The sequence below is a fragment of the Phragmites australis genome, chromosome 13 (genome assembly GCF_958298935.1).
Source record: "Phragmites australis chromosome 13, lpPhrAust1.1, whole genome shotgun sequence".
Classification (NCBI taxonomy): Eukaryota; Viridiplantae; Streptophyta; class Magnoliopsida; order Poales; family Poaceae; genus Phragmites; species Phragmites australis.
Genome location: NC_084933.1, coordinates 9666855 through 9693233, shown reverse-complemented (window position 1 = coordinate 9693233; position 26379 = coordinate 9666855). Strand labels below are relative to the sequence as shown.

The window sequence follows — 26379 nt, the reverse complement described above, 5'->3', positions numbered from 1 at the left end:
TTTCAAGCATGCTGTGCATCTCTCGATATGGCGCTGGACATCACGCCTCATGTGAGGCCAAAAGAAATGGTCTGAGAGTATCTCTAGGGTCTTCTTAACTCCAAAATGGCCAGCTAAACCACCGGCGTGTGCCTCCTGTAAAAGAACACTACGCACAGAACAAGCTGGAATACATAACTTTTTAGCGCGGAACAAAAATCCATCATGTATATAAAACTTTTCTGAACCTCTCCCTTCAACACACTTAGAAAACACATCTTTAAAATCAGAATAATCAGAATAAAGTGTTTTAACAGATTCAAGACCAAGCACTTTATTTTCGAGTTGAGTAATCAAAGCACATCTTCTTGATAAAGCATCAGCAACAATATTATCCTTACCTTTCTTATGTTTTACAACATAGGGAAATGTTTCAATGAATTCGATCCATTTAGCATGACGACGATTTAACTTTCCTTGACTTTTAAGATATTTCAATGCCTCATGATCCGAATGGATAACAAACTCTTTAGGCCATAGGTAATGTTGCCAATTTTCCAAGACACGAACTAAGGCATAGAGTTCTTTATCATAAACAGAGTAATTCAGATGTGGACCACTTAGCTTTTCAGAAAAATATGCAACAGGTCTTCCCTCTTGGAGTAACACACCTCCAATACCAATTCCACTAGCATCACACTCAATTTCAAAAGTCTTACCAAAATCTGGTAGTTGTAGTAGTGGTGCTTCACAAAGTCGTCTTTTTAACTCTTGGAAAGCTTCTTGTTCTGCTCCCCACTTGAATGGAATATCTTTCTTTGTCAAATTGTTCAAATGTAGCGATTGTACTGAAATCTCTCACAAATCGGCGGTAAAAACCAGCAATGCCATGAAAACTTCGAACTTGGCTCACATTTGCAGGTGTAGGCCAATCTTTTATTGCCTTGATTTTCCCTTCATCCACTTGTATTCCCTGTGATGTGACAAAAAAACCAAGGAAAACAACACGATCTGTGCAAAAGGAGCACTTTGCAATATTACCATACAACTCTTCAGCTCGCAAAACTGCTAATACTTGACAAATATGATCAATATGTGAGTCCAAAGATTTACTGTAAATCAGGATATCATCAAAATATACAACCACAAACTTGCCAATAAAAGATCTCAAGACATGGTTCATTAAACGCATAAATGTAGAAGGTGCATTAGTCAAACCAAATGGCATGACTAACCACTCATACAACCCAAACTTTGTCTTGAAAGCGGTTTTCCATTCATCACCAGGTTTCATACGGATTTGATGATAACCACTACGTAAGTCAATTTTGGAGAAAATGACAGATCCACACAACTCGTCTAGCATATCATCAAGCCTAGGAATGGGATGACGATATCTCACAGTAATAGCATTAATGGCACGGCAATCAATACAAATTCTCCAAGATCCATCTTTCTTAGGTACCAAAAGCACAGGAACAGCACATGGAGAAAGTGACTCTCGCACGTACCCTTTATCCAGAAGTTCTTTTACCCGCTTTTCAATTTCCTTTGTTTCTTTAGGATTTGTACGATATGGTGGTCGATTCGGAAGAATTGCACCAGGAACCAAATCAATTTGATGCTCGATGCCGCGAATAGGAGGAAGACCAGGTGGCACCTCATCAGGGAATACATCTTCATAATCCTGTAATAAATCAAGAACAGCACTAGGCAATATAGATGTTAAGTCATTAGTTTCAGCATGTTCCTTGTAGAAGAGTACAAAGAATGGTGTTGTGGCATTTCTCACATCTCTCAAATCACTCTTCCTCACTAACAAACACTCATTTTTTTGTTGAACTCGTGTGGTGTTGTCAGTAGGCTTTTTGGAGTAGGATGGCTTAGGATCCGCTCTCTTACCACTGTGGTTCTCACTTAATTGTCTTTTCTCACTCTCCTCTCTCTTTTTCTGAGCAACATCAGAAGCATGGATTTCCTCCGGCGATAATGGAACCAGAACAACTTTTTTCTCTTTATGCACAAATGTATGCTTATTAGAGCGACCAAAATGTATAGAGTCCACATCAAATTGCCAGGGACGCCCCAACAGTATGTGGCATGCTTGCATAGGAACAACATCACAATCCACCTCATCATGATAATCACCAATGGAGAATGATAACCTCACCATGGAGGACACTTTGACAGTTCCTGAATTATTGAGCCATTGCATATGATACGGATGTGGATGACGGCGTGTCTGCAAACCAAGCTTCTCAACAAGTAGTGCACTTACAATATTATTGCAACTGCCACCATCAATGATAAATCGACATACCTGCCCTTTCACTTTGCATCGTGATTGGAACAAGTTATGCCTTTGTCCTTTCTCAGCTGCGACCAACTGTGTAGAAAGAACACGACGAACCACCAAAGAATGATTTGATATATCCATGTCATGGAACAAACTTGAAGAAGTAGATTGGAGAGATGGAGTAGATGAAAAAGACAATAGTGGCAACTCCTCGCCTACTTCAGGGACACAAATAACCTTGTCTACTATTGAATGAGTGCTCAGCAATACAAGAGCAAAAATATCAGCTTCCAGATCACTCAAATCAGCAAGAAGAGCATCAAAATCAGCATGAGTAATATCTTGGGCAATATCTGGAGTGGTAATTGATGGACCACTCAGCTCACCAACAAACTGAAATGATGGGCGTGCCAAACAATTCAGGTTCAACTCACAGTCACCGTCCTCAGCCTCATACTCATAAGTCTCCATATTCTCATCTTCTGAAAGTATGTCATCTTGTGCGTCGTCTGTATCACTTTGTGAATCATATGAACCATCAGCAAGAACGATAATAGTATGACGATTAGGACATTCAGCTTGTTTATGGCCATGTCCACCACACTTAAAACACTCAATGTTACTTGTCTTCTTCTTGCTATCGGAATGAGAAGAAGTAGAACGATTGAAAGGTGCTTCTTTGTTCTTTGCCTCAAATGGCTTTGCTGTTGACGATGCTTGACGTGAAGGTGTAACAGGTGCACGAAATGCATATGATCATGATCCAATACCTTGCTGCTGTGGACGACGCCAGGGAGCTGAAGTATTACCAACTGCAACAGTAGCTCGACGTTGAGAAGATTCGGAAATAATCTGTCGTTCTGCCCACTTAGCAAAATGAACTAACTCAGTCATATCAGTGTAACTTGTCATGTCCACCTTGTTTGCAATCTGTTTGTTCAGCCCAACTAAGAAACGAGCCATCTTGGACTCTTCATCTTCATTGATCATTGTACGAAGTAGGCACATTTCCATTTCTTAAAAATACTCATCAACAGTGCGATCTCCTTGGACTAAACGCTTCAGACGCAAATGCAATTCACGAGTGTAATATGCAGGAACAAAACGTCTCCTCATCTCTCGCTTCATTTCTTTCCAAGTGATATAATCATGTCCTACACGGTGGAATTCAGCACGGACTTGGTTCCACCAAGTGACAACATAGCCTTTAAACTCAATTGCAGCAAGCTTTGCTTTCTTTTCTACAGAATATTCATATAAATCAAATATTTGATCCACTTTGGTTTCCCACTCAAAATAAGCATCAGCATCCTCTTTTCCTGTGAATGAAGGGATGGACACTTTAACCTTTCCCAAACCATCATCATCACGACGTCGTTCAGGAGCACCACGCAGTCTGGCACGACGACCATCTTGACCAGCAAAAGGGCGATCCTCGTAATCGTGATGACGACCAATATGTTCACCATGTTGATGGTCATCATAGTCTATGAAGTCTGGATCTTCATAACCAGCATGTGCAATAGGAACTCTGCGGGCACGACCAACAAATTATGGTCGACCAAGAACCGCTGGAATATTGTTGAGGCCATCCAATCGGCCCCGACCAGTGGCCTATCCAGGATAAGGGGCAGATGCAGGTGCACGAGCTGCAGCCTCTGCTTGAATACGTGCAGCCTCATTCTCCAAAGTTGTACGGTCATCATCGCCATCCACTAGATGAGCCGCAGGTGGCACCTGAGGTGGTGTAACCTGCAGACCTTGCATCAGCTGTAGAAGGTGTGCCATTTGTGCTCGCATCTGCTGGAACTCCTCAAGAGAAACACCAGCACCCACATTTGAAGTGGAAGCATGTGTATCGTCATTGCCTGCCATGTTAGTAGTAGGAAAAAAATATGTGTTTGTATGTGGAATCACTCCCTCACCCCTTACTTACCAATGTTCTTTGTCACCCTAAAGGTTGAGAACCGTGGCGGTAATCATCAGTGGAAGAATGATTGTACCAGAGACAACGGTGCACAATTCTCGGGTTGCTTTGGGTGGGGTTGGGTGGAAAAACAAATTTGACAGGGCTGCAATCTGCAAATTAGTGATGCACAATCGAATAATAATCCAAGTGAATCGCAAGCCTATGTTGCTGATCAAAGATATATGGATAGGAATGCAACCAACAGAGTGAAAGCACAAGTACTTGAAAGATCAGCACCAACTGAATGCTAGCCCAAACTATGTTCTCTCTCTTTCTTTTCAACGACTCTATTTTTTTTTTTCAATCTTTTCAGGTGTCTCTTTTTTTCTGAATATATTTCTTTCTTTCTTTTTTTTGTTCTGCATATACACTCTCAACGGAACAAACTCATATCACCAGAATAGGCTGGTCTAGGAACATGCACGAAAAGATATATGTGAAAGTTCAGGCTATTTTTTGTGGGCTGATTGATACACATGAAACAAATTGTAGTTCAAGAAGTAAAACTAGTATGTGGGAAATTGAATATAGTATTGTAGCAGCAAAGGCAGAAATATTCAATCAGCAACTAGACAATGACCCAATGGATTAAAACTCAAAAATACAAACTAAAACCAGATGCAAAAAGAGGCTAGGTAATATTTTTTTTTAGAACATTCTTGGACTATAGGACAGAAAATAAATTAATCTAAACTAACAGGGTAGAACAATCCAACCGTGGTAACGGAGGCTCTGATACCAAGATGATATGATCGCGCTTACAGAAATACACGTGAACACTTTTTGTGGCCCGATCTTCATAGTGGAAGTAAGTAATTGAGATAACTGTCACCACGTGACCTGACGAAGAGGCAGTGCACCACGAGATTTTGCACACGTGACGAACTACCGAGACAATCGCCCTTCCACGTACCGACGAACCAGCCCACGCAATCACGCCGTTTAGACGTGAAGGCACGAACGGGATGAACCGCAGTTCAGCGTTCTGCAATCCCCTCAGGAATCGAAAGAACAAAGGTTGTAAGCCCCTCAAGACTCACTAGAATTCATATTATCACAAATATATGTTTTGATTACAGAATGGCAAAAAAGTCCCCCTGCCTTCCTCTACATAGCTATATATAATGCTTACAAGAAACTGAAATCCGTGTGTGCACACATGCATGCATGCAGATGGTGGGCATAAAGTCTATTATGAGCTTTATGGCTATTTATTTCTTTTTAACAGCAGGTAACAGCCACTCAATTCTGCATGCAATGATTGCCTCTAGTGTCTTCTCTGCTTTATTAAGAGCTGTTCAATGATTTAATTGCTTGTAGCTCTTTATTTCTGATACAGTGCCTTCATATGCTAAATGTCTTTGGGTAAACCGTCATTTCTGAGAATCATAAAAGAAGAATACGAAAGTAGCATATTTCCTGAGATATCAGAATTAGATGAATAAAGGTTAGCATTCACCTGGGCTTGCATTTCCTTCTCTAGTTTCTTAGACCTGCTTCTAGTGATTGGTCCCACAATGTCATTAGCACTTGTATCAGATTTGGATATTGGATCCTTACTGGACATGTCCTCATTAATTTTTGAACTTTTCACATAACGGAACTTTTGATTGAAAAATTACAATATTTAATGGTCCAAGAAACCATTGAAAGTTTTTAGCCCTTTGCATGTGTAAGTTTTGTATCTATGCATGAATAAGAGTATACTTTTTGCTTATCTAGCATCACATCATGATTTAGATGCTCATATTTCTATATGCTATTCATTCTCATGATCATGGTAAGTTGATGCAAAATTTTGAATTGAGGCACTCTATCTATGTTTATGTTTCATTTGAGTTGCTAATGGACTTTCTAATTATTCCCATTAGAATTGTTTTAAAATCCAAATATTTTTCAAGTTCTCTCTAAAGATTTCTAGAATTTCTGCTTTTAGTGGTCTGACCGCCATGGTACCGATCCGATCGCCAGAATTATATAGAAGGTTTCTGAGTCTTCCAGCAGTCTGGCTGCGCCTTTCCCCAATTTGACCGCCGGAGCTTATTTGATATTATTTATTAAAATCTATTTGGCTCTTTCAAGAAATTAATAGATTATCATATCATAGGGGAGTATTACACTTTGTGCATATTACTTACTCATGAATTGTGAATAGTTGAGGAATACCATTTAGAATTGGTATTATTGCTTATCTAGTATCTATGTGGTATGTCAAGCTCATTTAAGACTTAATGTCTCAAAATATCCATTAATTGATCCACATTTGTTTTTAATTGAAACTTAAGATCTTCATTATTGTTTGTACTTCCCTTTCAATCTCAAGATTTTAATTGGAATTATTTTCTTATTCGGATCAAATCAACTATGACTATGCTCAAGGGATTCCCGTCGCGGGTGAAAATCCCGTCATGAAGGGATTTTTGTTCCCTTTAGTGATTCAACGGTTTCCCTTCACGGTTCCCGTCACGAAGGGATTCTCAGAGTCATTCCCTTCAAGACAGGATTCTCGCTCCTTTCCCTTCGCGATTCACCTCGAAGGGAAGTTGTTGGAGATGAGAGAAAATAAAGGAAATGGGAACGGGGAAGGGAATCAGGAAGAAAACGGAATGAAGGGAATATGGTTGGAGATGGTCTAATAGCCTTATGAAAATGTATTTATGCTAGTTGATCTTGTGAAGAATGTGACTTGAAGTATGGTGCTTAATTCTAAACTTTCATTGCATGCTTTGTTGAAAAAAAGTTGATCTATGTTATCTTGCAATTACCGTTTTGAGATATCTCGATATACCATTGTATTTACTTACAATTAATAATTATAAAAGTGGTAATATTTGTTCATCATCTTCCTTTCAACCTTGTACTTCTAATTATTGGTTTCTTTTGTGAAACTTATTTATATAAGCTAAGGTTTTGCTATCTCATCGCATGTATCATTTTTCAATATACTAGGGTGAGATAAGCTTTTGAGCATGAATGTAATTCTTTCATTGTTATTATATCCTCAACCCTATTTCTTAGTTCATTTATTGAACTTTTTGAATGATCATTTGTTGATGTTGTGCCTTAGATGTATTTTGGACAAGTTTTCATAATTTATATGTCATTTTATCCAAATTATATCTTTATTAGATCTTAGAACTGATGAGCATACTTGTTTAAATTTAATATCTATAACATGTTGCTTTTTTTATCCAACATATAGAGTAAACCTATCTTAAAAGCTCTTAATGGCTAAAAGTTGCATATTGACTTCAATTGGTATCTAGTTCATATTTATATGCACCGTTTATAATAGAGTTTACTGTGTTGAGGTTTTTGCTAACCTTTACGGACATAATGAGTTTGGAGACTAAATTGTACTTGAATGAATTTTAGGTATTAATGGAGATAAATGGATGCTTGACTTATTCATTGACAAGGTCTTTTTAAAAAAAAAGATCATTTCAATTGAAAATCATAAAAAGATATTCTTCTTTCAATTGGTATTCGTAAAGATCTTCTCTTTCAACTTCAACTTCAATTGGAATCATAAAGAAGGATTGTGTCAAAGTGAAGCTAAGTAATGCAAAAATCTACTACATCAATCTAATTCTTTTAGGTAACTTATTCTTAATTCATGCATTGAACATTGAAGATTCAACCTTGTGTAGGTTGCACCATAGCATAAAAGTAACTTGCGAAAAAAAATTATTGCAAGTGCCTAAAAACTTCTTTACTGCAAAGCATATTTTTATGGGAAGCCTATATCATGTTTATGATTCATTCAATCCCGAATATGCTAAAGAATTCGTATCGAATGCTTTAGTTACTGTTATATGCAATATTAATGAAGATTGCAAAATCTATTCTTTTATTTGAGGTTTATAGGTTTTGGTTATCAAATGCTTGAGATTCTTTCATCTTAGTCCAATTTTAATGGCCTTATTGAACATATAAGCTTATAAGATGTTGGCACTTTGTGATAAACAAAATACTTGTTATAATATCAACAATTTTGCTATATTCAATTTGAACATAATCCATTGTACTTGTGTTTTGGATATTGACTACGGACTCATGATTGACTTACTTTCAATTGAATTTGTTTCAATTAGCATCTCTTTATACCTGATCCATTGTATAGTGTGATCTCCTTAAATTATTCGTAATCGGATAAGTGCATTTGATTTCACTCAATCTATGAGAAATGCACACTTTTTCGGGAAGCTCGTACTATAAGTGGTGGTGCATTAGCTTTTGATGATTCCTTTGTGGGATATAGCTAATGAGCTTTGGGAGAATTTCTTTTTGAGCAAGTTCTCTCTATTTGGCAAGTTCTCCAAAATTCTTACATTATGGTATTGATACTAATCAGGGGAGAATTTGTAGATATTATATTTGCAAGTGGGGCTTTGCTAATGGGGAGTTTTGGAAGTTATATCTTTAAGGAAGAAAAGCATGAATGTGTTGCATGGTTAAGTTGCATGTATATTTATTTGTGATATGCATAAGCATGCCTTTATGGTTGTTATATATAAAGAAAACTCCATCAAAATTTGAGATAGGCAATATATGCAATGATATTTCATATTCATTCACACATGCATAGATTATGGGGAGTTTGCTATATAAATATGTTTAGTTCTACTAACATCAAAAGCTTTGTAGTGTTGGATGCTACTAAAGTGGGTTTTGGTAATCTCAAATAACTTAGTGTTATTTGATGCTACCAAAATATGATCTTAATATACATTATATCTTCGGATTAAATGTATACTAAGATCTTTCAAATATAACTATCTAGTGAGATTGTCATCAATTACCAAAATAGGGGAGATTGAAGGTGCATCTAGCCCCTAAATATGGTTTTGGTAATTAATGACAATACTTATGAACTAAAAATTGTATTGAGAATTATTAGTTGGTTATTTCCATAGGTGATTCATAGAGGATTGAGCATGGACCTATTGAGGATTGTCATGTGATTAAGAGAAATGCATCAAGATGAATGAGCTTTAGATAATGCTTAGGTATGTTGTGATAATACCTATGGACTGATAATTATGTTGAGAATTATTTGTACGATATTTCATAGGAGATGTATAAGTGATAAAGTATGGATTCATTGAGTAATGCCATGAGATCAAAAGATATGCATCGAGGTCATTGAGCTCTAAGTGATGCTCATGTGAAGAAGAAGAAGCTTGAGATGAAGAGATCTCAGAGTTTGAGAATGGTCTTACAAATATTGACAATAAGCATGGAGATCAAAGTTACTTGTAGAGATCACGTAACTGAAGGTATAAAATTACCAATTGACTTTTGTGGGGTAAGTTGACAATGTGCTATTTGCTTGGGAGTAAGTTGAGGTTAGGTTTCATATGAAGGCAAATATTGAATTGAGATATTCAATGTGCCGAGTTGGAAGAGCAAGATCAAGACAAACTTAGTGAACAACTTGTGTGCTTGATGCTTGTGGTTCATACCTTAGTGGTAAACCGGATGAAGATGATGTGAAAAGACAAATCTTCCATACTTGGTTTATGAAAGTAATCAAGTGAACTTCATAGAGCTTGATCAAGAGAGGATCGAGATGGGAAGCGAGAATGAACATCATAATCAAGCTCAAGTGAAGGGTTGATGACAAGCCTAGAAGAAGCATCAGGACTCGGATGTTGTGTTCATCAAGTTTGGCGGGATGGCTAGCTCAAGGCAAAAGTATAAAATGTAGGGTATTTTTTTTTTGCCAGTCAATGATGATTAGAGAAGAGAAATGACCAGATTGATAGGATAAATGTTGTACTATTGAGAGAGGTCTTGATGATTGCTTGAGTTTTACCATGTGTTGATAACTCAATCTTGCATGTGCATACTCTCTTTGGTAGGATGCTATAGTTTACAAATGTGGTTTGCAAGTTGACATAGTGAATGCATTAACCTTTAGTCTCATGGAACCTTTAGGTTGCAAATTTATTTTGCAAAAGTTTAAGGTTCATGTAGTTTTCATTATGGTGGATCTTTAGACTATATTTTAGGTTTGATCCAATGTGTTTGAGATAAAAAAAAATCAGTTAGGACGTGTAGCCCTTTGAATAAGCTTTTCGTAGAATCTAAGATCATCTAAATCGGACATCGGGTTAGAAAGTTATCACCATTTCTCTGAGTGTCAGTTGTTCTGGTCAGGGAATGGTAATCTGACCGCCAAAAACTCCGGTGTGACCGCCAAGGTAACGGTCTGACCGCCAAGGTGAGTGGTCAGACTCCTGGAACTTGTAGAGAACTTTCATCTCTCTGGAACGGGTGACGGTCTGATCGCCAGATGTTACCAGTTTGACCGCCAGAGAACAAAGTGTTTTGGACCTCTGTTTATGGCTCGCGATCTGACCGCCAAGAGAGCCGGTCTGACTGCTAGAGGCCTGAAAAGTCAGTAACCACTAGTTTTAGAGCCGTTTGTCCGGTGGCGGTCTAACCACCAGTTGTATTATGGTCTAACTGCCAGATGCGTAGAGAAAATTTTTGATTGTGACCTATAAATACCCTGTGTCCAGCGGCTTGGGTAAGAGTTGCTGCCCCCATTGAGCATACTTAAGATAAGAAAAGTCATCCCCACACATTTGTGCATGTGTTGCACATAGAGAGGGTTGTGAGGCAAGAATCAAGTACATTTGCATTAGTGATTGAGCTTTAGGCACTTGGTGAGAGTCGAGTTCATCTTAACTTGTCACTCTTGGAGGTTGTCACCTCCTAGACAGATTAGAGTTGGTTGCGCTATTAAGCCCTTTAAAGAAGCTTGTGAAGGAGCCACGATGGCGATTGTGAGAGGCTTTGTGTACGCCTTGCCAGAGAGGTAAAGTGCAACTCTAGTGGAATAGAGGTAGTGAGTGGTTCATTGGGTTAATCGGCTCAAGATCAAGTTGCTCGTGGAGAGCTTTTTCTCGTAGTGAGAATTGCATATTTGATAGAGGAGTGGTTAAAGGTTTGAACCCACCTCAACATAGATTAGGGGTGATCGACAAATCACTGATACCACGGGATAAACTTTAGGTGTCATCTCTGGTGCTATTTACTTCTATGTTGTGATATTTACTTTCAAGCAATTTACTTTGTGCAATTTATTTTCTTAGAATCATAATTGCTTACATGTCACCCTAGGTTGCAAATCTTGAATATAGACATAAAATTGGTCACTTTGTTGAGATATAGAGTTTGGAGGTTTTATATATGTTATAACCGATCATTTTAATTTCGCATCTTTATCTGTTAAATTGATAGATAGTTTTTAGAACTGCCTATTCACCCCCTCTAATCAGCCTCCTCGATCCTACAGAGGGCATGTTTAGTACATGCTTGTCCCTCGGCTAAGGTGACTTTCCCTAGAAGAAGCCGGACTTCGTCCTGCATCTTGGCGACCATCACGATTGTTTCAAAGTACAAAAAACTTAAGAAAATAGCAGAAAATTGAAGGTTAATGGGAGTTGGGCCAAGAAACATACCCAGTTTTCCTCTAAAATCAAACTGGGGGCGACAAAATCCCTCTGACCTTTTCTATCCCAAGGATGGAATGGTTCACCCTTCGCTCAGTGGCCATACCCCTATTGGAAGGAACTCTTTGACGAGGTCGTGAGTGCTCAGGTGCTTCACACACCTCATAAAGGCTTCGAACGCTGCCCGCTAGTAGGTCTTCAACTGCACATCTGGGGCGTGATTACCTTTGTAATCTTGGCATTTTGACACAAGATAATCCCTCTTATCTACCTTGTGGTAGAACCACTTCCAATCATTCAGCCATTTGTTTTTGTAGGCCACGACAGGTGTAGCCAACCCTACTCGATAAGAAAAGTTCACGCAGCCGTAGTGGGCTTTGTTGTCTTCCGGCATCGGAGTCTCTTGGTCCTTGGGGCGTCTGACCTTTGAAATATCACTTCCGGACCTTCTTTCTTCAGACCGACTAAGACTCCTTCATCGACCATTGATCGCCTGATCCAGTAGGCCTTCAGCTTACCAGTTTTGCTTCTAGGAGCCATCATATCAACCTGCCTTGGCTTTGGTCCAAAGTGCGAAGGGTGGTGACCAGCTTCATGCAAAGCGTAGAGAGATGAGCGTGCAAGCTTGAATGCAGAGGTTCAGTAAAAGCAAATGAACCGTGGGGTAGTCTATATATAGCGGTAAAAACGCCAACTCAAAAGCAATTGAGAAGGCGTGCTGGAAATAGAACTATCATATTAATGGCAGTTAAGACAAAATGAATAGTAACTAACATCTTGAAATTCGAATCGTCTCGCCAAAATAAAACCGTCACTTATAGAAAATCTCTAACCCTTCGGGTGATCAGAGGGGGATGATTAGCAAAAGGCAACTCATATAGCAAGAGGCCTTCGACGGGCCGAAGGGGATGTCGTTCGGTGATACCATCTAATTCATGGGTTTATCCCATCAGGAAGGAACCTTGCCTGTGGGGGTTTGCTGTTAGGGAATGGTCTCACAGACCCCTTCAGGCATCGCGTCAAAGACCCCCATGTCCACCACAAACTAACAAAGCTTATGGTTGTCGTGGATTTATCGTGTTGCAGGAACCCTTCGGCTGATTGAAGGTCCCCTTTAGACATTTGGCATCGCAGGAGCACTTCCAATAGCCTGGTTGGGCGAAGCCTTCATCGGGCCTTTGGAGGTTGGCCGAAGGCCTCCGCTCGACGTTGCGAGGTAGTCAACCGAAGCGAGGTGCTACCAAGCAAAGACCTTCAGAAGTCCAAGTGAAGGGTAACCCAAGTCCATCCTGAAGATGAAGGAAAGGGTAGAGGCATGGTCGAAGGGGGGACCATTGTCAGTGGCCGAAGACAATGAAGGGCGAGGTTTGTAAATAATCTGGATATACTTAGGACAGTACTGTATTACCCTCGAATATGCTAAGAATATAGCAGTCAGATGGGTAATCTCGTAAACTATAACAGGGGATGGTAGGGTGCAACCTATAAATATGGAGTAACTGTAACTAACAAGACCCCACATTAATACAGTAAATGCTTCCTCATTTTGTGTGTTTCCCTCTAGCCTTCGGGTCACTCTAAGGTTCGAAGGTCTATCACTCTATTAGTAACGCTAGTTCCCAACACTGCTAAGATCTAGCCAAATGTTGGTTGATTCTGTTGTGGATCTTTGATGGGTGTTGGTGTTCTACCCTACTAGACCTGCTTTGGGGGTTCACGACTTTAGAGATTTGAAGGCGCGAGTTGTTGTGAAGCTTCAATTGGCATGAATTGGCTTTGATTGGCTTGGCTTGGCTCTTCCTTGGACATGCCCCTCTACCCTCTTGTTATAGTTGAGGAAACTCGAGCACAACCTACTCAGACTCCTTCGGGCGTAATTTTCTGAATTGGTAGACTTCCAAATATCTAGGATTCCAACAAAATAGGAGATAGCTTCCACATCTGATATGATTACCTTCCTTATATTTTATATCTATACTCTGACTCTGTGGCAGCTACAACTAGCCTCAGATCGAGCAGGATATGTACGATTTTCATATACCCCTTATAGATATATGATGTTTATAGAATATATAATAATAATTATATATCCTCATCACTTGCTTCTTGCTTGTTGTGGTCTCCACTGCCTTGCATGACTCTAACAGCTTCATTGGTTGTCCTTGTAGCTTATCACCATTTTGCTTCACCCAACCCAACAACTTGAGAGATTTGATTTTCCAACATGTAGTGGAGTAGCATTAGTTGAGGGACTAGAATTGTTATCACTGTTATTGTCATAGCTCAGGTTTGAATGTCCTCTCCAGTTGTATCCATCTTTCTTGTGGAAGTTGTTGATGAAGCTCAACTCCTCATATTGTAATTCGGGGCAACAATCTTGAACATGAACATACTCACCACACTCCTTACAAGTGGAGCAAGTCTCATCAGTTTGTATTATCTCCGTCTTGGCGACTAGTGCTCCCAACTAGTTCAACTTTTTAGTGAGTGACTCAATCTTTCTGGACAAAATGTCCATGCCATCTACCTCTAGTATGATCTTGGCTTTCCCTGCAAATGTTGGAGTGGAATATTCTAACACACCCATCCTTGGTTCTCTAGAATGGTGTTCAGGAGTGCTTTAATAGCATTGACTCCTTTACTTAAGAATGATTCTCTAGCTGATGCATCGAGATGCTCCCTTGACGCCAAGCTTCAGCAATAGTCTTGCCATTGTGCTAGGTGAAGCTTTTAATCTAGTTCTGCAGTTGGTTCATCTTGCCTGGCAGGAAGAACTTAGTGAGGAAAGTTGTAACCACACTATTCCAAGTGGCTATTATATTGTTTCTGTTGGCAGGCTATGGAACCACTGCAATGCCTTTCTCGCGAGAGCAAATAGAAAGAGGCACATCTTCACGTCATCGTCCATGCCCTTCACTGTGAATGTGTTGCAGATATGAAGAAACTGCTCAAGGTGAATGTTTACATGTTCTTTCCCATGTAATATGAATGTCCGACGATCTTGATGAAGGAAGGCTTGATATCATCATTCTCTCTGCCCTTAGCATCCTTGTACTGAGCGAAATTAATCTTTGAGGGGTTTGGTGCTCTGTGGCTATTAATCGGTCGATAGGCTTATTGTCGTGAGCCCATTATGTTTGACAGGGGTTGCTCCGGCTTCTTTCCCTTGCCGTTATCCTCCAGTGGTTGGGTTGTTATGGGTTTTCCCCTTGCGGTTATCCTCTAGTGGTTTCTCTTTAGTGTCTAGTGACTTCATATTATCGTCTAATGAGGTTATGGCAGAAGTGGTCATAACGGCTTTCTGTCGAGCTTTAGCTACCCTCATTAGTGACTCCAGATTAAATAGGAAACTCTCTGGCAAATTTGCTTTTTCTCCCGCCTTACTTGTCCATATTAATGGACAAACAACATATGTACAATATATGTAATATAATTGAAATAAATTAATATAACAAGAATAAAATAAAACATTTTATAATTCGTTTTCGCTGATCCTAGGCAACGGTGCCAGAAAGATCTTGTTGATGCTAGTTACGCCAATAAAAATATCGCAAGCGCATGGGTCAATTGTAGCATTTTCACCCAAAGTATTTTAAAGTTATCGTATCCATAGAGATCAGTAAGTAAACTAGTCAGGAGTTTACTTTAAACTAATAAACTAATTCTATTTATGAAATTAATTACATAGAAGGCTAAGGTGTTGATGGTTATAATGTTATAAAGCACAAAATTAAAGAACAGGTAAATCTCAAAGACTAAGTTAGATATACAATAAGAACTATCTCGGTAGCAAATAGTCATAGTTCGTAGCATATAGACATTAATATATAATATATCATCAACTTCTTTAAACTTGTTAATTCTCTTTAATTATCACATACTAGGCCTTCATGGTTGGCTTCCTAGATTGTTACGTAGGATTTTAGAAAGGGTATATACACGCTCAGCTATTCGTTGAATATGAGCTCGAGAATGATCATTGTGTGACTAATTTACTTAGCTTAGCTCATATCATAACTACCATGCTAATTTGACTAATAAATCTAATCAGTACAATTATTTCTACTAGCTATTCATCTAATCGCAAGCTAGATAAAAGATAAAGAACACACAAAATAACCACAGCTAGTCATCTAATTGCAAGCTAGATAAAAGATAAAGAACACACAAAATAAACATGGGTATGCTGTGTTCTTTGGGAGAGACGGAGAGTGATATCCTAACAACTAGCAATGTTGTTACGTAACAGAAGCATCGTCTCCCATCTCGGTAAGACTAACCCAAAAATGGTCAATTGGGCCTTTGGGCTGGTCCAACATGGGCTCGGTTCGGCACGGCCCGAACGGTCTAACTACTATAACGGGCTGTGCCGTACCGGCCCGCGTGCCTCCCCTTACTCATGGCATAGCCTGTCAGTCACCGTGCTGTGCCGGGCCGGCCCGTCGACACAGCCAGCCAAAAAAATAAAAAATAGCTACAAAATTAAAAGATATATAGAAAATAGATAAAAAATATAGAAAATAGATAAAGAAAATAACTACAAAATTATATATATATATAGAAAATAGAAAATAACCGGCCCATGCGTGCCGTGCCGGATCGTGCCGGGCCGTGCCAGGCTCGTGCCGACCCGACTTAGCCGGGCCAGCTGGGCCGTGCCGTGCCGACACTCCGTGCCACACGCTCTACACAGGCACGACCCGTGGTCTCGTGCCGTGCTGGCCTGGCCCATCTCAACCCGGACCGTGTCGTGCCTGAGCCGTGTCTACAGTGTCGTACCTCGGATCAGCCCAATAAATACGACTCATTTAGACATCTTTAGACTAACATGTCTCCACCCTTCTCCAGGGTATTGCTAGTTGACACCTAGCACCTTCAGTCCTTCACACATAGGACGTTGGAACGATAACTATCGATGCAAGGTGCTTGTCCCAGGGCATTGAAGTATCTCAACTATATTCTCTTTATTTTGTTTTTTTCTTAATTCTCCTTTCTATTCTTCTTTTTATTTTATCTCATCTCCAGCAGTTTCGCTTTAAAGAGATTCATAAAGAGAAAATAGAGAAAATTCCGTCCTACAGGGAATAACTTTAAAAATCTTTTCGTGACGGGAATCATGAAGGGAAACTGTTAGAACGCTAAAAATAAATTATAAAAAAATTCTCGTCCGCAAAGGAAATCCCTTACATATGCTCTTATGGGGTTTCATGCCATAGTATTGACCATGAATGAATCGAATTGTCATGTGAATTTGAGTCCCTGGTCGTACATAGGAGGCGACAACATTCTTGGTGGTCAGGTGACAAGTTGTTTCCTATCCTCCTTGGTTTAGGTATTTTATTTTTATTTTAGATTGAAAACAAATATTTAAATTATTTTATTTTATCCTATAAATTTTAAATTCTACATAGATCTTGAAGCTGAAGCTTTCTAAAAATCTAAATACAACTTTTGACTAGCTTTGGCAATTTGCACGTGGGCTAGGACTAAGGATGAAAATGGACGAAAACAACCGAAAAAATCCTCAACCTATTTCTATTTTTATATTTTCTCTCGAAAACGGAATTGAAAACAGAAAAGCTTGAATCGGGTAACAACTTGGGAATATCAATATAAAAAATGAACAAATTTGAACAGAAACATGCCAATATCAGTTAGAACTGATAATTCAAACTAGGAACACCAACCCATAGAACCATAACTTCAAGCATCAACATGACGTATAATTAATTTACACCAATAAAAATAATTCATACAATACATAGATAGACCATGTAATAACATAAATCTTAACCGAAAAATAACAACTATGTTATAACTCGAGTACTCAACGCAACATACAACACAAAAATACTAGGGTAGAAGATGGCGTAGGAGCTTAGATGACATCAGTAGGTCGGCAGTTGACTGAGACTGAACCACTAGGGTCTAAGTTAAATTTGGAATAGGAGTGATATTTAAGCTGATCGGCTAGGCATAATCCGCCTGTGGGCTACAGCGTGATTTGTGTAGTTTGGTGTTAATTGGTAAAACATGACTTCCGAAGGAAAATTCTCGATTAAAAATAGAATACGACAATACGGTTAGAAAAAGGGTAAACCATTTTCGTTCCGTTTTAATATAAGTCCAAAAATCTGAAAATGATAAAAACATCCCTGCTCATTTTCATCTCTACCTGCACGGGCTCGCAACTGTCATCCAAATCTGCAGAAATGAGGCCGAACTCCAATTCCAAATCTGCGGAATTGAGCCCAAATTTCAATTACAAATCCTTGAGCCAACCAAAGCACGAGTCCGACCGATTCCGAGCTCATCTCAATTCTTCGATTCCCAACCCAATTCCAACATCCAAACGGCGGGGTGACCATCTGGTTCCGCCTAACCATCTACGCGTCCACGCCCGCGCCTCTTCCCCATTCCGCCCAAAGAACAGGGAAGAGCTCAATTCCGCATCGATCCGAGATTAGGGTTTCCCCCGCTCGCCACCGATGAAGGGCGGCCGCCTGCACCGTCCGGAGCCGAAGGCCCACCTCGTAGCAGCGGCCGCGCCCGCCCCTGCGCCCGCCGATGACTGGGTGGATGGCTCATGGACGGTGGACTGCTCCTGCGGCGTCACGTTCGACGACGGCGAGGAGATGGTCAGCTGCGACGAGTGCAACGTGTGGGTGCACACGCGGTGCGCGCGCTACGTCCGCGGCGTGCACTCCTCCTTCTCCTGCCACAACTGCAGGTCCAAGCGCGCCCCCTCCTCCTCCGACGAGGCCGAGGTCGCTGAGCTCCTCGCCGAGTTGCCCACCCACCGCCCGCCCCCTCTCTACAGTCGCTGGTCCGAGGTCCCGCTCCCTGCCCGCGTCCACGTCCATGGGCTCCCCGGCGGGGGCGACGCCGCCCTGTTCCGCGGCGCCCCAGCCTTCTCCGCCGCGCTGTGGCGCTGCACCGGGTACGTACCCAAGAGGTTCGGCTTCCGCTACTGCGAGTTCCCCTCCTGGGCCGACGACAAGGACGGCGGCGCCGATGCTCTGTTCGCGCTGGCCAGAGAGAAGCGCAGGGAGACGGCCGACGCCGTGCAGATAGGTGTCGAACTGGAGAAGGAAAAGTATTACGTCCGGAGCCTCAGCTGTCGTGGCAAGAAGGCTGACGGCTGTCAGCACGCAGTGCCTCCGCTGACCGAGGCTAAGAAGCGAGGTGAATAGTTTGGGCACAATTTTTTGTTTAATTGCTGCACAATGAACGTTCTTATTTTTAGATACAAGTTGTCGGTTTGTTGCATATGTGCTGCAGAACCTGATACTTGGGAGGAGGGGTGTCAGCAGAGAGAGGGTCATGCCATGCCAGATGCCGCTCATGAGGATCAGTACGCTGAAACAAATATGGCCAGTTCTGATTTACAAGCTGTTAAAACCAAGAAGAAAATGGAGGAATCCTTGAAATGGAGTGGGGAGAAGAAGAGCCCCCAGGAAATTCCTGGGATGCTGAACAAGGACTTGCAAAATGATTCCTTGAAGTTGGAGGCCTCTTTAGTCAGAACTACATCATCTGTGGTGGAACAAGAAGTGCACTCAGGATTCGTCGGTCTAGAGGTTAGTATCTCATGTATGCATTATGCATATTAAATATTATTGAATATATCGCCTATTCATTCATGATTGGTGGATTTATTCATTTTAGTGCAATAGCACGGTCATGCTATTTCTACCTTATGATGTGCTGGTGTGTGCATGTTCGTTTTGTCAGCAGTCCTCGTGCTTCTAAAGCCTAGAAATTGGAGATATTGATACTTAGGTCCAAGATTATGCCAAACATTCTCAGTTTTTGGGCTCAATATTAATTTTTGGTTAGTGAATCAATGATGAAATTTCCCTGTTGAGTCTAGAAATGATTTGGAATATAGGAACCATTGAAGTTATGCAATGCTTTGCTTTGACTTCACTAAATACACTTTTACAATGCTGTATTTCATCTTGAATTTTGATACAGGCTGAAAAAATTGCCATTTAGTTACCTAGGTTGATTCTAAATTTTTTTGAAAGAGCAAAAGTTGTATTTTATAAATAAACTCTTGGAACAGAACCTTGGGCAAAGATTGAAACAAAGATTATACCCCACATGTATCGGGTATGTTCTGAAGCTTGGCTAGAGTAGTGCGATCAGCTCAGCTTAGCTAAATGCTATAGATATTGATAGAATTCTACGTCGCTATTAGGCAAAGATTCAGGACAATCTAAATGTTCCCGAGTATATTCACCAGGAAGGCGGGTAGAGGGTTGTGTCAGCCTACAGTGGACTCACAGATCCGCTAACGCATCATGAGGGTATGTTCTGAAGCTTGGATAGAGTAGTGCGATCAGCTCAACTCAGCTTAGCTAAATGCTATAGATATTGATTGAATTCTACAGCCCTATCAGGCAAAGATTCAGGACAATCTAAATGTTCCCGAGTATATTCACCAGAAAGACTGGTAGAGGGTTGCGTCAGCCTACGATGGACTCGTAGATCCGCTGACGCATCCTCCAACCAGTGTTACCTGGACACCTGTGTCCAATTTTTTTTTGCCGAATTGGACACCCCAAATACAAGTCGGATTCCGAGTTGTATTTTGCGTGTTCAAATTTTTTTTTGCCGAATCGAACACCCGAATTTGAGTCGAATTTCGGCACCCATGTCCGTGTCCAGTTAACACTGCCTCCAGCAACGAACTCCTCCCCAGCGCGGATCTGCTGCCGCCGCCGCCACTCCTTCCAAGGTCTAGCGCTCGCCACACAAAACTTGTCGACAGGACGCCTTAATGGCATCACGGGGACACCATATGCTCACGCGCTGTTGCGTTTGCGTGGGGATTCCTGCCACACCGATATAGCGACAATATGGCAACGCCCTAACAACTATGCCCTCAAGTGCTCCAAAACATGAGCAACTTGCCAAGCACCTCTACAGAACAGCACCTGCCACTCCGTCGACACTTTCTAAGGACTGATCGGTGGATTATAGGGACAACAGACAAGTATTGTAAAATTGAGCCTAGCCTTCCTAGAGATTTAGGGTCCCTGTAATTTAAATTTCTAGGATTCGATTAACATTCTAGCCGTAGATCTTTTTCCCTCGATCTGCAATGTAATTTGTCCCAAAGAGCCTTGGAATATGCCTAGTACTGTGTACTGCCATGTTCTGGGTTCCTCTAATGTCTGCGCCCCTCGCAATGGATTGTTACTATATCAATAAATAATAAGCTATCATGCCTAGGTGTTAATATGACTTAGTTGTCCCTCATTTAGTTTCAGCAAACAAGTTTTTACTTAATCTGAAATTCTGCCTTTTCCTTTCATCGAGTGAGTGTTGCAGTGGCAGCTCTTTTGTGGCATGTGACATGGAAAGGAACAAAATATCTAGTTTATCAGAAACATTTTAGTAACTCTTGGCATGCCATGCCATGTTAGAGGCTTAGAGCTGCAATTGGGCTTCTAAGTTCCAAAATAAATGCAGCAAAAATGTTCAACTCTTTTATTTTTTAGGTAACAATGAAGGGATTGTTATGAGTGTTCTTCTCGAGAGAATATAAGACTTGCCATGTGCCTGAAATAATATGACATTTGCAATTAGGACTTGCCAGTTATCGGCATATATTGACAGGATAATATTCTGCTGTGAAGCAGAGGCACTACAAGTAATGCGTCAAAGCTTGTGGGAATATAGGATTGTGATGAAAATTGGAATATGGATGAGATTTGAGTGCACTACTGCACTACAGTTGAATGTAATGGACTAAAGATTTCAGAACTAAATGAAATCGGAACAGAGATGAAGTGATTCGTCATAGGGCTTTCTTCTTTTCCTGTTATTTTTTTTGTTGATGTATTTTCGTTTCATGTAAATTGATCCGTAGTCGTGACAATGTAATATTCTTGTTAATTACTGATTGATTCATGATACTGTATCAGCTGTTAGTTTAGTTCCAGTGCTAAAATATGTGTTGGTATGAGAAAACACAGCACTTAGCTGTTTGACTGTCATTATAAACCTTTTTCATTTTATAGAGCCTTTGGAGTAAGCAAATGGGTTATAACATTTTGATTGATTTCTGCCATATACAGAACTTTAATTTAATTTATATATTTGTGTCATCTGAAGCAGTTTTGTTTTTGGGTTCATATGATTTCGATATGACTACAGATTTATAGTTTCACAACTAACTTCATAAAGTAGTATACTTTTTAATCTATAATTTTTTAGTCTGCCTATGGATTATCCTTTCGAAGCAATTCTTTGAGTTTCTGATAGTTGAAGTCTCATTCATTTTCTTATTTACTTTATTAAGTTAACTTAATTTACTACATTATTCGTAACATCTGGTTACCACACGTGGATATACAGGTTACCATGTACAAGCAACAAGGAGGGAATCATAATGTGGGCTTAAAATCTGGCGCTATGAATTCAGGTAACTCAAGGTTCCTGGATACTTGATGCACAAAGGATGATGGATATGTAAATGCCTTGGAAAGCCAACGTTGCTACTTATGCTTGGAACATTATACAGTTGTCAATGGTTGATGACTAACTATCTAACGGATATATGACAATTCATGCAGCTCCCAGTAAGCACGGCATGGAGGGCCTTCAGAAGCAATCAAATCAAACTTCAAATCTGCAGGATATTGCTGGCGTACCAGATTTACAGTTTGTTCAGTCAAAATCATGTTTTATTAAAACGGAGCCTAGTTCTCAGGAAAATGAGGTATCTGATGCTATCCAATTAGTACCTGATGACCATAAAAGCAATAAGCAAGGTCTGGGGTTTGCTGCAGGTTATTCAATCGTTGAAAGAGATTCATATGATTCAATATGTTGTGAACATCCAAAATCTGAGACAGAAAATCCGATGCACACAAGTGCGGAGAATCCAAACTCACTTTCTGATGATGCAAAAGTTTGCACATCTTTTTCTGGTTCTATATCTATACCTTGTGAGTTATCACACTCATTGGTATCCATAGAACTGTCATTGGCAGGGAACACTGATCATTTAACGACAAAGGAACTTGTCTCACCTACTGAAAGGAAATATGATTCGGTAAAATTTTCTGAAGAGAATTCCAAGGAAGTAACAAGGTGCGCTGAGAAAGTCCAACTGAAAGGCTCACTGCCTTCTACACCAAAATCATGTCAAGCAAGTAGAATATACCTGTCTACAGTCAAACCTAGATTACCAGTATCAAAAGAGCAGTCACAGAAGACAGCCACCACCGGAGGCACCTCAGCAAGACCATTCCATGGAGAAGTGGCGCCATTGCAATCTCGTAACAAGGCAGTGCCTTCCAGTTCTTCCCAGAAAAAGGACAAGATCCATCAGCGCACTATTCATGTCACACAGGAGGGTTCCAATAATTCAACATCGACCGAGCTGCAAGCATCTGATTCGACTGCTTCATTGAGTGATGAACAGGTATGATGATAATTTTTTCCAATTGCTAAAATTTATGTTAATGAATAAGTTTACCTTTCCTCACTTTTTTTTTACTTATTTTCTGTAGCTTGCATTATTGTTGCATCAACAATTAAACAGCTCCCCCAGAGTACCAAGGGTGCCACGGTGCCATCAAGCAGCTAGTACACAGATGCTGCACCCAACTGGAGCTACTGTTTTTTCAAAGCGGTCTTCAGCACATGGAGGAAGGGATCATGCGACGGTAAGGTTATTAGCACCTGGAAGACATGGGTATCTTTTTATTTGAGTTCATCATTCCTTGTAGCCTACCCCAACTTGCTTGGGACAAAGGCTTTGTTGTTGTTGTTGTTGTTCATCATTCCTTGGTCTCTGTAATGTGTTCTAAAGCTTCCCTGTGAGTGCAGGTTTTAAAGAAGAGAAACAGAGAGGATCCGTTGAAAGATAGTGAAGACACCAAGAGGACAGAAAAGGCGTCTTTTGTTGAACGAAGACATAAAGAATCTAGTGCAGAACATGCTCCTTCTGTGAAGGACTCATGCAGATTATCTGAAAATATAGCATCAGAACAGAGACATCGTGGCGTTTGTTCATCTGGAGCTAAAACTGGTTTAGAAAAGGATGATTCGATGGATAGCAATGTTTCACACAATTTACCTGGTATGTAGTTCAGTTCATCTGGTTTTGTGCACTGTAAAAGTCTGTAAGCGCCATATATACTATGTGCAGGATTGATTGATGACATCATAAGTAAGAACAGAGATATAACATATGTGGAACTATGTGATGCTATTCATCGGGTATGTTTTATTTAAATGAGCACTTGTCTGTATATTCTGTGTTCTTGTACTTCATGTTGATTGTATATTACATTTCAGCATTTTAGGGATTTAAGGAAACCCAGTGAGGAAGATTATGTATATCCTAGCTATTTACACGCCATCAATGATTCTCTTAAGAGGAGGAGGGAGTGGGCTTACCTTGTTGACCAGGCTCCAAAGGTCAGATTGTGACTTCCATATTTTCGTATAATTTAAAACAATTGCACTTTCTTGTATGAATAATGTTTGGATATCACAAGCTGCTTTGTCCTTATAGAGCATAGATGGTTGATTTCCTTTGTGTTCTAGCATGTGGGGTTGAGCCATTTGCATATTTTGTGCCAGTTGCTAATACATCTCACATTTTCGAATTACACAAGTAACATTAACCAAATTTTGTGCCTTCTCTGACAACATGATTCTTAAACAGACAAATACAAAATGTTGTCCTATACTCCTATCTGCTAAATAAAATCATCTTTACGTTGCCATGCCTTTTAACCTGAGAAGCTTGCCTTATGGTGCTTCAGGATAGCTGAAGCCCAGAGGAGCAAGCATAAAGGCTGCTATGGGTGTCCTGGTATATCAGTAAAACTAATCGAAACTGTCTTATTTAAAAGTTATATTGTCCTAGAAATCAGTTCCTAAGAAATGTAATTTAGTTGTTTTGTGCCAAATAAAAAACTATTAATCTTTATTTGCAAACTGTACCATGCATATAATAGCATCTTTCTGCAATATTCTTGTCAATATGATCAATTTCGTATGGTTTGGTAGCTGATGGTTTATTTCAGTTTTTTGTTTGGTCATTTCAATTGGTCTTGTTTCAGACGAATTCAAATAAGCGGCGAAAAGGGGAAAATTACTCTTTGTTGGCTGATGTCCTGGAAGCAGAGAACATGAGAAACGAACTTGAAAGGGATTCAGAAGAGGGGAGTGCTGATTTGCATCAAGAAGACCTTCCTAGGGGCAAGCGAAAGGCTCGGAAACGCAGGCGACTTGAACTCAAAGGGAGGAGAGTCAAGGATACGAGGAAGAGATCTAGCATTCATTATTCCTCGGAAGATGCTGCTGCCACCTTGTCTGATTCCAGTAGTGACAGAAATGATTTACCCATGGATGACGGTAACCAAGAAAATAATTCTGTTCCGCTGGGAACTGGTGGTTACATAGATGCTAAGGCTGCGGATTCAAGTTTATAGGAAGCTGATCGATGCAGTACTGCGGGTAAATACATATGACTGAAACTGAATCATGTGGTAGATTTTCTTTCTTGTCATCGAATTTGATGGATTTCTTTTGCATTCATCTATAAATCTTGAAACAGAAAGGAGAAGTAGGTACTGCGCCTGCACCATAACCTGAACTTGAAGGAAGTTAGGAACAGGGAATGAATCGTCCCAGTTCATGCCCAGCAAATTTTTTCTTACAATAGTGTATCTTGGTTGTTAAATTTCTGGCTTTTGCCCGCACGTCAGAATTAAATGCCTAAGATCCTAATGCTAACAGTGATGACGCATGCTTGTTGTGCTTAGTCAATGTATCAGTCTAGAGGCATTTTATATCAGTAGGCAATTTTTTTCGTCAAGTCTGAAAATGTGAGATTGCGCTAGTTCTCTTCTGCTTTTGACCACAGGGATGTCAAATTACTTTGTAGCCTGCCACATCGGGAACCTAGAATTGTTTGGCATCGCGCCTTGCTTTTTCTCCGTGTGTTGCCCAGCAAGGTGACCTCGTGATAGATGAACAAGAGAATAATAAGAGACATACAGTACGAGTTAAGGTGTAGAAAAATATGAAAAAATGGTTATATAGCACCGAAGAATCCGACTTTAGAGAAATAGCGTCTGAAGGTTCTGGTACATTTTAATAGCACGGAAATTCTACAACTTCATCTTTCTTAGTATTTTGTCACCTTCAATTAGTCTTTTCCTCTTTTTTCGCTAAATCCCAAATGTGAGATTAAACTGCTCTAGGTCGTAACTCGAGTACTGTTTGCTCGAGTCTCGACGATACAGGGAGAGTTTGGAACTAGGGAGTGACGAGCCGGCAACTCGTGCTACGGAGTCCCAGCGACCTTCGTTGCAGCGAGTCGACGGCAGAACCGCGAGCACACCGCAAGGAGTCCTCATCGAGGAGTTGCACCTGCAGGTGATCGTCCGCCCCTCGCCTTTGTACCGGCCATCTCGCGGACTTGTACTATATATAAAAAAGAGGCTTTAAACCTGTCTGGTATAGGTATATACTAGTACTAGGGTTTTACGGTATAGGTTTGTACTAGGGCTATAACAATTTTAGGTTTTTGTTTGGCACATGTGGAAAACAAAACCAAGGGAGAATCAAACCATGAAGGGATTGGGTTGATCCTCTGCCACCACCCAATCCACTCTAATCCGTTCCGTGGTCGTTGG

At 40.3% G+C, this 26379-nt stretch overlaps 1 protein-coding gene and 1 pseudogene across 4 annotated transcripts; one reads left to right on the top strand and one right to left on the bottom strand.

Annotated features, from left to right (window-relative positions):
- Nucleotides 1-113: 113 nt before the first annotated feature.
- Nucleotides 114-4150, bottom strand: LOC133889402 (uncharacterized; annotated as a pseudogene).
- Nucleotides 4151-18087: 13937 nt separating this feature from the next.
- On the top strand, nucleotides 18088-25589 carry LOC133888180 (uncharacterized). 4 transcript variants are annotated; one of them, XM_062328333.1, is made up of 10 exons: nucleotides 18092-18892; nucleotides 18989-19287; nucleotides 22076-22142; nucleotides 22294-23147; nucleotides 23236-23391; nucleotides 23555-23807; nucleotides 23877-23947; nucleotides 24026-24148; nucleotides 24799-25195; nucleotides 25296-25589. In XM_062328333.1, exons 1-9 carry the CDS (start codon nucleotides 18196-18198, stop codon nucleotides 25168-25170), a joined length of 2892 nt encoding a protein of 963 aa, XP_062184317.1. In that variant the 5' UTR covers nucleotides 18092-18195; the 3' UTR covers nucleotides 25171-25195; nucleotides 25296-25589. The 4 variants fall into 4 exon arrangements, 1 of the variants encoding a protein (XP_062184317.1); XR_009903721.1 differs by lacking the exon at nucleotides 25296-25589 and having other exon boundaries at nucleotides 18088-18892; nucleotides 24034-24148; nucleotides 24799-24941; XR_009903722.1 differs by lacking the exons at nucleotides 24799-25195; nucleotides 25296-25589 and having other exon boundaries at nucleotides 18088-18892; nucleotides 23848-23947; nucleotides 24026-24105.
- Nucleotides 25590-26379: the final 790 nt, after the last annotated feature.